This window comes from Aphelocoma coerulescens, chromosome 5 (genome assembly GCF_041296385.1).
Source record: "Aphelocoma coerulescens isolate FSJ_1873_10779 chromosome 5, UR_Acoe_1.0, whole genome shotgun sequence".
NCBI classification, from domain to species: domain Eukaryota; kingdom Metazoa; phylum Chordata; class Aves; order Passeriformes; family Corvidae; genus Aphelocoma; species Aphelocoma coerulescens.
Genome location: NC_091019.1, coordinates 43,742,706 through 43,755,713, shown reverse-complemented (window position 1 = coordinate 43,755,713; position 13,008 = coordinate 43,742,706). Strand labels below are relative to the sequence as shown.

Here is a 13,008-nt window from a genome sequence, read left to right as displayed (position 1 = left end):
ATATTTTAATCCTTTCATTAGAAAGGAAACATTACCCAGTATACTTTATAGGCTCTTATGTTTATGAATAAAGCAGCCTTTCTCAATGTTTTAATTTATGTTCACGCTGTTGTTTAAGATACACTAGTTGGTATAGCAAACAAACGTAATTAAGAGTAGAAACTGAAAAGTGTCTCCAAATGTATCAAGTCTTATTATATGTGTAACCTTCCCTAAAGGTATCAGTCATCTGTGTTGAGGTTTCAATTATCTAATGATAAAATGAGACTGAATTATTTAGCTATGTCATGTTAATGTATATTTTTATTTAAAATATGAAGACTTCAAGAGAAGTAAAGATTTCTGGAGCGATTGGACCCTGTGTCTCTCTCAACTCTAAGGGACCATGTGTCTCAGAAAATGTAAGTAAACTTCGCTAAAAATGAAGGTAATATTCTGCTATGGAAAAATAGGATTTTAGATTTCTGGACTTAATGAGAGGCTGAAACTTTTCCATAAATGGAACAAAGTGTTCACTTTTTACTGATTTTTAAACTAAATACGTGCAAGCTCACATTCATTACTAGGTCAGATTCAATTGTATTAGACCTTGCAGATCCCTTGTTACTTGATTAGGTATGTCCACTTGTTTAGATTGTTTAAATTTGATTGCTTTAAACTTATTATACAGAAGTTACATGATGATGTAGCAGAAACCGAGTAGAAAGTGAGTTAGCATGCTGTATTGTTAAAATCAGAGCTGTCTCCTTTTATCCAAAGTGAACCATGAAAACAAATTTTTTAGGAAGAATTGACAGAACAGGAAGGCACCAGAGTTTGGAAACATCCCTTTTATCTTGACTCTGTCTTCCCATTTTTGTAGCTGTTTCACCAAATGCACATTTAATTAATTGATTGGAAGATCCAACCATTGTGGGCTCCTGAAGTAATGCCTTTAAATTATATTAGACTTAAATCATCAATTATTTTCTTATCAGATAATATTATTAACATTTGATTACCAATAAAAAAAAACAATTCCTGCAAGTGACCAAAATGTCTTGTGTTTGAGAAGTCTCACTTTTGTTCCTAACAATCTGCATAACTGAGCACTTCCCAGTTTGAAAATGCTCACAAATGGCCTGCTTTAATAAGCACATTTATTCCATAACTTATTTATGTTTGGATCTTTGTGAATTTAAAAATTTCAATATAATCAGCCTTTTTTTTTAGTGATCTGGTACTGATTTTTCTCATTTCATTGGCTGAAGAGATTGCATATATTTCAATAAAAGTTAAAAACACCAAAAATAAGTTAAAGGTACATCTCATTTAAGCTACATATCTATTTCATAGAAGGTAATAGGAAATTCGGTTGTGAGATTGTTGCTTTGCAATTATATAATGATTAATTTATATTCCAACCCTCTTTTTGTTGAAATTATCTGAATTAAAATTTGAATATGAATAAAATGAGAGTGCATGTAGCTCATTTCAGTGATAACTGGACAATTCCTCTAGCTATAATGCTTTCAAGTGAATACAGGTGCAGTGGCAATATTGTCAGTGTAGTTTTCCTTAAATGTTTTATTTGGCTTCACTGTGTCCATTATGGACGATGGATTACTTTAATTGGTTTTGCTGGATATTTATGTTGCTTTGATGCCAAAAAGGAATTGTCAGTTGAAATACATTGCTGTCTGAGTAGTTACCTTGTTAGTTACTTGAGAGTGTGTTACTACATGAAATACAGCGTGTAAGCTTGCTTTCAGTTTTACTGCTGTGCCTTAGAAGAGTCATTCCACTTACATGTGCTTTTTGCCTCTTTTGTGACTGTATAAGCAAAGTCTGGTACTTTTTCCTGTTTCTTGCATTTTCAATTTTTTTGTAATGCCAGCTCCTGATCTTTCTAATGTATTAATTGTTTAAAACAGCAGTCTCTTTTCTTTATTATTCCTACATTCAGCACTGCAGTTGTTCTGCAGGAGTGTTTGTCTGAGAAGATGGCAGAGTGACCAGGGAGAAAGCTTGTGACAGAGTAGTTGCAAACAGTTACCTATAATGGCTAGATGCTGTATTTCACAAACCAGGAAATACTTCTGGTTTATAAAAGTATTACAAAATCTTTCTGCAGGAGATTGGAACAGGAGGCACTTGTCAGTGGAAGATTTGTGGTCTTAATCCTACTACAACACTTGCACTGTACTTTGAGGTGGTAAACCAGGTAATAAATATTTGTCTACTTGTCTGCTAAATACAGTAATTTTATTCTATGTGACTGTTGAAGCTTGTATTTTTGTGTGATTTCCCCAAGCACAGTAGCAGGGATAAAAATGATGTTGCCATTTTGTGTTGTCAAAGTTTAGAGGTGGACACTAACTGCTTAATGATGGGCTAATCTTCTTGTAAGTGATAATGAGAACTGAGGAACCTACTTATTTTGGATAGAGTTTATAGTCTCTAACTCCAAGTTTTTCTTTCACTGTGTTACTTATTAAATGTATTTTAATTGCATTATATGAAAATGCTGTAATGGGTATATTTAAAAGTTCTTTTCAGTATTTCTCTGATGTTTTAGTTACAAGGTAATTACTACATAGTGATACATTTTAATTTATTGCTCAGTATTTGCAAGCAAAGATTGGTTTCATTGAAATGCATCAGGGGCAAAACAGGTTTCCTGTTTCCCTGGGGGGCTACTAGAAAAGAGGATGAAAACATGAGGAGCAAGTGTGCTACTCATTCTCACACCATTTCTTGTTCCAAGAAGCAGCTGACTATAGTTTCTATATGTTTGGTATGCTGTATTTCATAGTTTGTTATCTATGCAGAGGTTTGAAAACTTGGAACTTACCTTAGCCAAGTTTCAATTCTACTTTTTTGCATATTTATGTTGGGCTTGTTTTATTAGTAGCTCTAAAACCGGCCTAGTCACAGTGTGTAATAGTTGATTTCAACTCCTCTCCTCTTCTGAATTGCTTACATAGTGTGTAAATCTGTATTTTCACTGAGCAGAGTTTTGAAATTTCAGTTTATACCTGGATTTCAATCTTTGTTTTGATAATACTATTGCAGATTCATTAGTGAACATTTTAGACTAGTATCAGTTTTCTTATCCTGTAATTCCAGTGAATCATATGGTGTTCAAATAGAATGTGATGGAACCAGGAATTACAAGGCCCCTTGGGAAAATGTTGTCTCTGTAAGGAGAGAGCATTGGTTGCTTTAAGGATATCTGGTGAAGCCAGCAAGTGCTTCTAACACCCCTTAACAATCTCCAAGTTGATTATCTGTGTTTAATAAAGGTACTCAGCATAATAAAAACACCAGACAATGCATTTAAATAACTGGGGCTGCCTATTGCAAAGAATGTTAGGATTTTCTAGTAATTAGTTACAAGTTTTCAAATTGTACTGTAAAATCTTGAGATTCCCTTTCATTTATTTTCCTTTTGTACTTAGCACAATGCTCCCATTCCTCAAGGAGGGCGTGGTGCAATCCAGTTTGTGACTCAGTACCAGCATTCCAGTGGACAGAGACGTATCAGAGTGACCACAGTTGCCAGAAAGTATGTTTCACTTGTGAATACTTTTCAAAAAGTCACGGTATATATATGCCTTTTACTTTGTAGATTTTGTAAGCAGTCTCTTGTTTGAGACAGTTGCCTCTTTTGTTCTGTGGACTGTTTCTTCTCTGAGAGGTTACAGTGGCTGTATAATGTTATTATAGCAGTGCTCTGAAGAAAGCCAAGTGATTTTAGACGAAGGGGAAGCTTTGAGTGAAATTCTGTGGCCTGAACTGAAGAGATGTTTGGAATGGCAAAAATCAGTTCATAACTTAACTTGAGAGTGCTAACTGCAGTTCATTGGGATGTAAATACCTGGTATTCTGTGTATAACCTTTACCTGCAGTTTCCTTGATTCAATATACTTCACAATTTTAGGAAATGGTGTTTAATATCTTGAAGACATTTTTCAATGTCCAGTGACATTTATTTACTCTAAGTTGAAGGAGATCATTGCTTGGTTAATTTGATGGAAAATTCAGTTTATTGAAAAAAGCATTGCCCTAACTGTTGATATGACTGTGTTGTTAACATAATTAGTTGTATTAGTAAAATCTTGGTGACTGATGAAATGGCTGATGAATAGTTTACTCTGTAAGTTAAAAAGAACTGGCAAAGTGCGCAAGAAAATTTCTTATGTGGGAATATCGATTAGATTCGTGGACGGTGTTTTCTGTAATAACCAATTAATTATTTAAAAAATATGATAGCTGTTCTATTAGTGACATTATATTTTATTTCACTGGTTGCATGATATCTGTACAAATAAGGAACATTTCTAATTAAAGAATGGTTAACTGGGAGGCTGCTTGTTTAATCTACCCAGTAGATTTTTTGAAGCTTCAGCATGAGTTTATTAAACTGCTAACTGTTAAACTTTCTTTGCCTTAATTTTGAAGGAATATTTTGAGGTTGGATTTTTTCCTTTCACTGTGATGCAAATCCTTGTATTTTTATTTTGCAGCTGGGCAGATGCACAGACCCAGATTCAAAACATTGCTGCATCTTTTGACCAGGAAGCTGCTGCAATTCTCATGGCTAGATTGGCAGTGTACAGGGCAGAGACAGAGGAGGGGCCTGATGTGCTGAGGTGGCTGGACAGACAACTTATACGACTGGTAAAACGAGCTGTATTGAAAGAGTCAGATTGGTTTCTTGTTTGCAGACACATAAATGACTGCTGTTCAGTGATGGTTTCTTTTAAAATAAAAGCAAAAAATGAACTGAATGCTTAATTTCTACATGAGGCTATACAGAATTAACTAAGATTTTCTATTTTAAATTAGAAAAAGAGCAGGTGTGTTTGATTTTTTTTGGTGTTTCCTCAGCACATGATAATTAAGAAGAATTTAGAGAAATTATAGCATGTGATTAGCAGAAATGAAAGTTTTCTCTACTTTCTGCTGCTTATAATGATATTGTAGAGTAAATATTTTTAGCAGAAAAAAAAGGCGAAGTATCTAGAAAAACCATATGGAATTTTTTTTATTTTCAAAAGTTCAATTTTCTGCTTGGTTTTTTAAAAATTTATTTTTTATTTGTAAGTAAGCATTTATTAATAATTTAATTTTGAACAATGTCTTCTGGGCTGTTTAATCACCTAACTCTGCTTAGTGATTTTAGAGGGGAAAACAACCAACACACAAAGTTGTTGAAGGCTTGTATTCAAGAAAACGGCTGCCTGTTAAAGAGAGAACTTGTTGTCAGTGTTTTTGCTAGGTTTCTGTTTGTTTACAAAGTTGTAAGCACTACAAGTCACGTGTCTCTTAAAACCCAACTTCCAGTAATGGCATGACCAAGCAAAGCATATTTCTTAATATAGATTTTCTTTCTCATTTCCTCCAGTGTCAGAAATTTGGAGAATATCACAAGGATGATCCAAGCTCTTTCAGATTTTCAGAAACATTTTCACTTTATCCACAGGTGAGTTTGTCTATAGGAAGGTTTGTCTATAGGGATAAAAGAGAATGCTCAGTGAAGAAAGAGTCCTTGTAGCACTGAGTACAATAAGGTATATCAGGATGAACAGAACCCCTGCCCCCAACTACTGTCTGGCATGTGACATTAGGAAAATCACTTCTGTTGTCTGTGCTGCTGTGTCCCCTTTTGTCCTCTGCCCTTAAAGTTAAATGTCTAACTATGTAAATTTTTTGTTTCTCCTACAATGCAATCCTTATCTCACCTGAATTTGTAATTCATTTAATGGCACTTTTTAAAGGGATGTTCTAATCAAGAAATTCAGAAAACATAAGAAAATAAATGGGTTTGCTTTTTTGTTTCTCTCCCATGTGATTTGATACTGAAAAGAAACACTTTTCTGTGAACTTGACCTTGACAGTATCAAACTTTGAATAGTTTCTTTGCTAATAATCCATTCTGATAAATTTCTCCATTCTGATAGCTCCAGACACTTCACTTTTGGACTCTTCATACACTCCCATGATATTTCTGTTTCAGTTCCCTACCAGTCTGTCTGTAGGTGTTAGGTGTTGCGTAGAGATTGAGTCAGCATGTGGAGAATTTCTTTCAGCAATGAAATCATATGCTTTTACTAGCAAAGTTTGACTTTGCTATGGTTAATGTTTCTTTTTCTGTTCACGTGCTATAACTTACTTCATTCCAGAACATCCACCTCCCTCATAGGAACAGTAGAACTTACAGTAAAGGAAGGATTTCAAAGCTGCTTTGTAGGTTTTCCCATTCTGATGCCTCTCTTACTGTCATGGGAGTGTGTAAAAACTGGCAAACGTGCATATACAAATTAGAAATGTTAAAGGAGTTGGAATTCAGTTTTGTTGTGGCATTGGTCTCATGTAGTTTGTGGAAAATACCTCCTCCTTGTAGAACTGTCCTTTTTATCTGTCAAAGTTCAAACCAATGGTTCTTGTTTTGCAGTTCATGTTTCACTTGAGAAGATCTCCTTTCTTACAAGTTTTTAACAACAGTCCGGATGAGAGCTCCTACTATCGTCATCATTTTATGCGTCAGGATCTGACCCAGTCTCTTATCATGGTTCAGCCAATTCTTTATGCCTACTCTTTCAATGGACCTCCAGAGGTATCAGTAAAATAACTCCATAGTGGTTTAAAAGGCGCTTTGTTGAGAAAGAGGTGATTGCTGTCTTCACCGTTACATGTTACAAAATGTATTGGTTTAAAATTTATTGTATGAGAAAGAACATTCATTTAATTTAAAACAGCTATGAACAAGGTGTATCTCAGAATTCTGATGTAGCAGTCTTGAGAACAAAAGTCACTTTGTAAAGACGTTATGTTTTAAACTAAAGGATGGTACTTTTTTTTTAGTTTTTGAGAGCATTTTTTGGTTTTGTGGTGCCAGAATGTAAATGTAAACAAAAATAGTTTTACTTAAAAATGTACTTTTGCTGTTGCCTGAAAGAAAAGTTGAGGTTTTTTTAAATGTACAAAATTTCCTCTATTTTAATGCCTTAATCCAAAGCTTCTAATTTTGATATGGTTCCCATTATGTGTAGATTTAGTACAGAACCTTCCAGGTGACCTTGTCATGGCACATTCTGTATAAACCTAAAAAAAAAAGCTGGTCTTCCAAGAAGCTTCTGGAAGAAGTCTCGGACAGCAGATAACAAAAGTTGTCTGTTACTTAAAAGAGAGTGAGGCAGTGAAAACAAATGTAGTAGTCAAGGATCTTGGCAGGTTGGATTTCTAACTTTTTTTTAGGAATTTTTTTTTTTTTTAGTATATTTATGAGGATATAAAAAAAGACTTTTAGAAGTGGCGTTTAAATTAAAGTAATAAGGTGGTTTGTGAAGAGCAGCTTGCAAGTGTAAGATCACTCTCCCATGTATGAAAAACAAGTAGTTCCAATGGTGGTTGAAAGAGAAATATGATTAAACAGGAGCTGATGTCTCAGTGTATAATGAATAATAATATTTTTTCTTGATTCTTGGAATAGTTAATATTTTTGTTATCTCTAGTAATACTGATTCAATTAAATCATACAGCACCGATTCAGTGTCTCCACCCTTAAAAAGGTGATTTAAAACCTTAAATATTACATTAAATTTCATAAATCATGAGTATTTACTATATAGAGTATTGGGGGATATATATGCACAGTAATAATATGCTGCAAGAACAAGACTAAAAAAATCCCAAACAACTCACAAACCCCAAATCTTGTATTTGAATAACTGCTGAATCCTTATGCATTGAAATACAATTCAAATTAATGGCATTGTGTGGGTAAATAGGGAGGTACTTGAAAGACTAGAAAAGTGCATGATAATGAAAGGGGTTTCAGCTCTTGAATACATTTTTTATTACTTTCATGAACTTTTATATATAGAATCAGGCAAGATAACTTCAGAATGAGATTCTGTGGGTTGCAGATGTGTAACATGAAAAGGAGCAAATACGGAGCTTTAGTAAGTGATTGAAAAAGTTCCGAAGATTCAGTTACTGATTAAAAAATCTGGCAGTGCCATCTAATTGCTCAGTTCATCCATTGATGATTTTTAAATTTATTTTTAAATCTTAGCCTGTTCTTCTGGATAGCAGCAGCATTTTACCAGATCGCATTCTCCTTATGGACACATTTTTCCAAATCCTTATTTATCATGGAGAGGTAAGAGTTGTCATTTCTTACATAAATACTTTTTTTCTGGAGGAGTGCTACATTATGGAAATCACTAGAAGTCAGGCTCCAATTCTAATGGACCTCAGTGCTTGACCTTTCTTCTGCATGGCTGGCAGCAGAGTCCCAGTTTGTGTTTGTAGTTTGGTAGTTTAACACGTCTATAGGCAAATACCTGACATGACTTGATGTTTTGGTCCTGTTTCTTATGATGAGTTTGAGATTAATTAGCTTCAATATGCAGAGTATTTGTTTAGATCAATATTTTTCCTACTTTAGAGTGTTATAGCCTGCCTCGCCCTCCTCCCCACTTTTCACTATTTTAGATTGGTTTAAGTTGGTTCTTCAGGGACAGGAAGTCAGAACAGCAAGTTCTATAGTCACCCTTTATCTATGTCTGTCCTGGAGGAATGGAACTGCACCTGGCAGTTAGGCAGGTAGACATTCCTTACTAATATAAGTTAAAGTGCTTGTGACTTGCTAGTGCTCTGCCTTCCTGGAGGAATTGAGCTACTGCTTTTTACTACTTTGCAACTGTAAATGGTTTGCAGCTGAGAATTTGAAAAATACTGTTCTGGATCATGTGCTTGTAGCTGCACTGATAAAAAGATTTACTAAACTTCAACACTTCTTAAGTAGCAGAATGTTATCTCATTTTTGTAAGGTGCTGTCAGTAAGCAGCAGTGGTGGGCTGCTCCCTGAGGGAACGAGAACAGGGAGCGAGCATCATTGCAAGGCAGGCAGGGTCTTATCACTGAGGACCTATCCCCACTGTACCTGAGCAAAGCAAGCAGAGCAGTTTTGAGCAGTAGCCAGACTAAGCCTTCAGTCCAGATCACCAGACAAGTTGATGGGGATGAGGGAGGTCCAAGTTCTGGCTATGAAGTCAAGTTCCTGAGTGCGGGTCCAGATCAGTAGGGTACATGGCCTGGTACAGGCATGTGGCTCAGACAGGAGCCAGGAATGAGACCTTCAGTTTAAAAGCAGCTGCCAAGCAGAGGAGGGAGGACCCTGCTGAGGGTCCCTCCAGGTCTTTCCTAACAACTGCCTGTATCAGTGAGCTGACCTTGAGCAGCCAGCTTCAATCCTAGAGGGTGGGGAGGTTGTGCTACAGACTGTGAAAGATACCAGTGTAAATACTTCTCATATATCATAGACATGCATATGAGAGAAGTGTAAACAATATCATTGACCTCCTCCAAACAAAATATTTGGCATATAAAAGATGACAAAAAAGAGTAAATACAAATGGACCACAAATTGTTAAGAGTTTGAAAAAAAAAAATATAGTAGCGTGTTACTTGCACATCTTGGCTTTTAAAAATTAACTTACTATAGAGCAGAAAGGGATGAGTGATAGAAAAGAGGCCAGCAATGGCACATTCTCCTCTGAAAAGACCTGTGTATTCTCTAAGAAAGTTGGGTGAATCAGTTCTAAACTTCTGTCTTTCCCCTGTCCCCAGACCATAGCGCAGTGGCGTAAGTCGGGGTACCAGGATATGCCAGAATATGAGAATTTCCACCACTTGCTGCAAGCTCCAATAGACGATGCCCAAGAAATTCTCCATTCCAGATTTCCAATGCCCAGATACATTGATACAGAACATGGAGGAAGCCAGGTATGGTGAAGTATATATTATATAATCTGGGAAATGATGTGTTAATTATGTTGTGATATATTTTTGGTAGTAAGCATGCATTTCTGTGCTAAAATATACATAAATTGCAAATCAATGTTTTGAATTTTAAAGCTTTTATAGAGCAAGATATTTAAGAGTAGGTTTTCCCCTAATTTATGAATCCTGCTATTTATTATTATTTCAACCGTACTGACTTGGACTCTGATTCTTTGAGTAAGGTGTGTAGGGCAGAAAATACAGTACTTGTCTGGGTCTTTGAACCAATACCAGAATTACTCTTTTGTGTTATTTTTTTAAAACTTACTAATTAATGTCTTGTTGATACTCACATTTGCTTGTTAGCGCTTGAAAAAGACAAAAGCTTGTTTTCAGCTGCATCAGAAAGTTGTTAGCAGTTCTTCATTACAGCTGTGGAGTCCAGTGAGTGGCTTTGTTTACAGAGGTGCTGTTTGCAATGTCTGTATCTCCAGATAATAGAAATGACATATTTCATACATACACAACTTTTTTCTGAGTCCAGGAAAATTCTATTTGAGAAGATTAATTTATTGTCTATATTTTTTTAAAGGCTCGTTTCCTGCTTTCAAAAGTAAATCCCTCACAGACTCATAACAATATGTATGCGTGGGGACAGGTGAGTATGAATCTGCTGATCAAGCTTGTATGCATGAATTTTTCCCTCCTATTTCAGAAGGCAAGTGGCACATTATGTACATATAAGTAATAATTCGAAGTTTTGAAACTAAAAAAAAAAAAATGCAGTTTTGGTCTGATGTGACCAAAATTACAAAAGCTAAGAAAAATGGGCTTTATTTCTTCAGACAGAAATGATCTGGTTTACTATTTTAAGCTTCTGTTAGGCTGCTTTCATGTCTAGCCTAATTTATTAGACAGTGTTGTCTTAAGACTGGGTTTGATGTTTGCCTGATAGAGCCCCTCCAAGGACTTTTTTGCGAAGTCAAAAGTAGAGAGTTTATTGAGGCAACAGATAAAAAGATTTGGAATAGTCACTGATAAGTGCACTTACTGCCTTAGCACTAAATATACTAAGGCTAGACAATGATTGAGTAAGCTAAGTTTACAATTTACAATTCATTAAGCTTAACTTCACCAGTAATTAAGTTTAGTTTCATTCTGCTAAGTAGCAGAGAAGCAAATCTTACCAAAGAGTATTCCTGCTTTGGAGGGAGAGGGGAGCAAAACCCATCAACCTGTCTGAGAGGTAGAATCATATTCTTGTCCACACCATGGAGGTCTTAAAATACCAGTTTTATACCTGCTGTAGTGAAATAGGATTGGTTCCCTGTTGCTGCCGTAAAAGATTTTCATATTGGTGGGTGTGTTTTTTCTTAAATAAACAAGTGACAGTGAGGGCTTCGGTAGCTTTGGCCAGGCTGAGCCGTCTTGTGGATGAAAATGTGCGTGTATTGCTTGAGGGCAGAAGAGAACTGTAACACTTCTGTGTTGCTTCTTCCTCCACCTGGCTGAGCCATTAATAAGGCTGCTTGACCTTTGCCTGGTGGCCTCCTCTTCAAGTCAGCATGTTGCAGCCTTGTATTGTTATCTCCTTGTCCACCTGTCTCACAGAGCTTTAGATCTCATCCCTGTAAATACCTTCAAAATACTGGAAATGAGACTGCTTACCACACATAAAGGCTAAGGGACTTTCTTGCAATAGGGGAAATAAGTGTTGAAGGTAGTTATAAGCAAGAACTGGAAAATACACCAGTGCCAGTGTACTGACATTTTCCAGAATTTCTGTGGCCTGTTTGACCAGGAATCAGATTTCAAGCCTTGTCTTTAGGAAGGAAGTTATGTTCAGAAGTTAAACATTCTGTAGCAGCTTGTATTCTTGAATGTTGCATCTCTGTTCCATGTTCCTCTTCCACATTCAGCTTCTATAGCGGGAGGAGAAACACTGCTGTGGGTGCTAGTGCAGTGTCATCTTCTCATGCAAATGTAATGGCATCAGACATTTGAAGCTATGTATTAACTGTGCTCTTAGAGTACTCTGCTAAATGGTGTACAGTGTTGAAGTCATGAGTGAGAAAGCTCTGTAGTAGTTTTATGGCAGTCATCTTTGTCAATAACTTTTATCAGGGTACATTTTCATAGGAATGAATTTGTTTAATGAGGCTTCTGGCAGTGAACAGCACTGAGCTCCAGAGTGAAAATACTTGAAAATTCTTTACTGAGTCAGGTCCAGCACAATTTGAACACAAATCCCAAATTCTTTTGCTTCCAAAGTTGGTAATCTAACCAGCAGTTTGTTAGTGCTTCTCTTCATCATGTTTCCCCTTGACATACACACAAATCTTGTAGTTTGGAAGATCTTATTTTTAATCTAAGCATTACCTGGAATTTTTAAAGTTTTCACATTTCCAGCAGTACAGGACAACTGTTTACTGCTTGTTTAATTAATAAGCAAATGAAACAGTATTCTAAATGTGAGTACAAGAAAATTCTTTAACTGATCTGTAAGATAATTTTTCATGCTGGACAGATGAGACTCTGATACATCTTACAAAAGATAGTTGTCCGTTTTAATGCTGAAAAGAATTCAGTTCTAGGGTAACATAAAAAATGGTGTACTAACCACCCGGGGGCATTGCAGTGTGTGTGCTCAAGATAATATGCTCTTGTATTTGCAGGTTTTTTGTGAAAAAAGTTGAATCAAGTACTAATTATGAAATGAGAAATGTGATGTCTGGGAGAAATTTCAAACTGTTTTGCATCTTGCTCTTTTTTTCTCATGACCTTTATGATTGTTTCATATTTTATTTTTTGAACAACTGAAAGTCACATTGACCTGAAGAGGGCACCCACACACCACTGAAAATGTATTACAGGAGCTGATGAATTGCCTAGTTTGGTTTTTAATATTTCAAGTAAAGGTTTTCTGTAAACTTTAGCAGGCAGGTAGGTGCCTTAGTAGTATAGAAAGCATTTCCAGAAAACAACGATACACTTTTTGTGCATTTCCATTATGTGGTTGGTGTTTGAAGGTGCAGTTGAAATTTTCAAAAAGGACCTGTGAATGCTGTTTGACAGCTGCTGAACATGAGCCAGTGTGTGCCCAGGTGGCCAAGAAGGCCACTGGCACTCTGGCTTGGATCAAGAATATTGTGTCTAGCAGGACCAGGGGAGGGATCATCCTCCTGTACTCAGCGCTGGTGAGGTCACACCTCGAGTCCTGTGTTCTGTTCTGGG

The 13,008-nt window shown here is 36.1% G+C and overlaps 1 protein-coding gene across 1 annotated transcript in view; it reads left to right on the top strand.

Moving 5' to 3' along the window:
• The window catches only part of SEC23A (SEC23 homolog A, COPII coat complex component), a 28,440-nt gene that overhangs the window by 12,335 nt on the left and 3,097 nt on the right, over positions 1–13,008 (top strand). Inside the window, exons 11-19 of the mRNA XM_069017845.1 lie at positions 321–401; positions 2,114–2,203; positions 3,441–3,547; positions 4,509–4,662; positions 5,390–5,467; positions 6,440–6,601; positions 8,063–8,149; positions 9,622–9,777; positions 10,367–10,432. Coding sequence (XP_068873946.1) covers positions 321–401; positions 2,114–2,203; positions 3,441–3,547; positions 4,509–4,662; positions 5,390–5,467; positions 6,440–6,601; positions 8,063–8,149; positions 9,622–9,777; positions 10,367–10,432 — 981 coding nt within the window. The remainder of the gene's footprint in view (positions 1–320; positions 402–2,113; positions 2,204–3,440; positions 3,548–4,508; positions 4,663–5,389; positions 5,468–6,439; positions 6,602–8,062; positions 8,150–9,621; positions 9,778–10,366; positions 10,433–13,008) is intronic.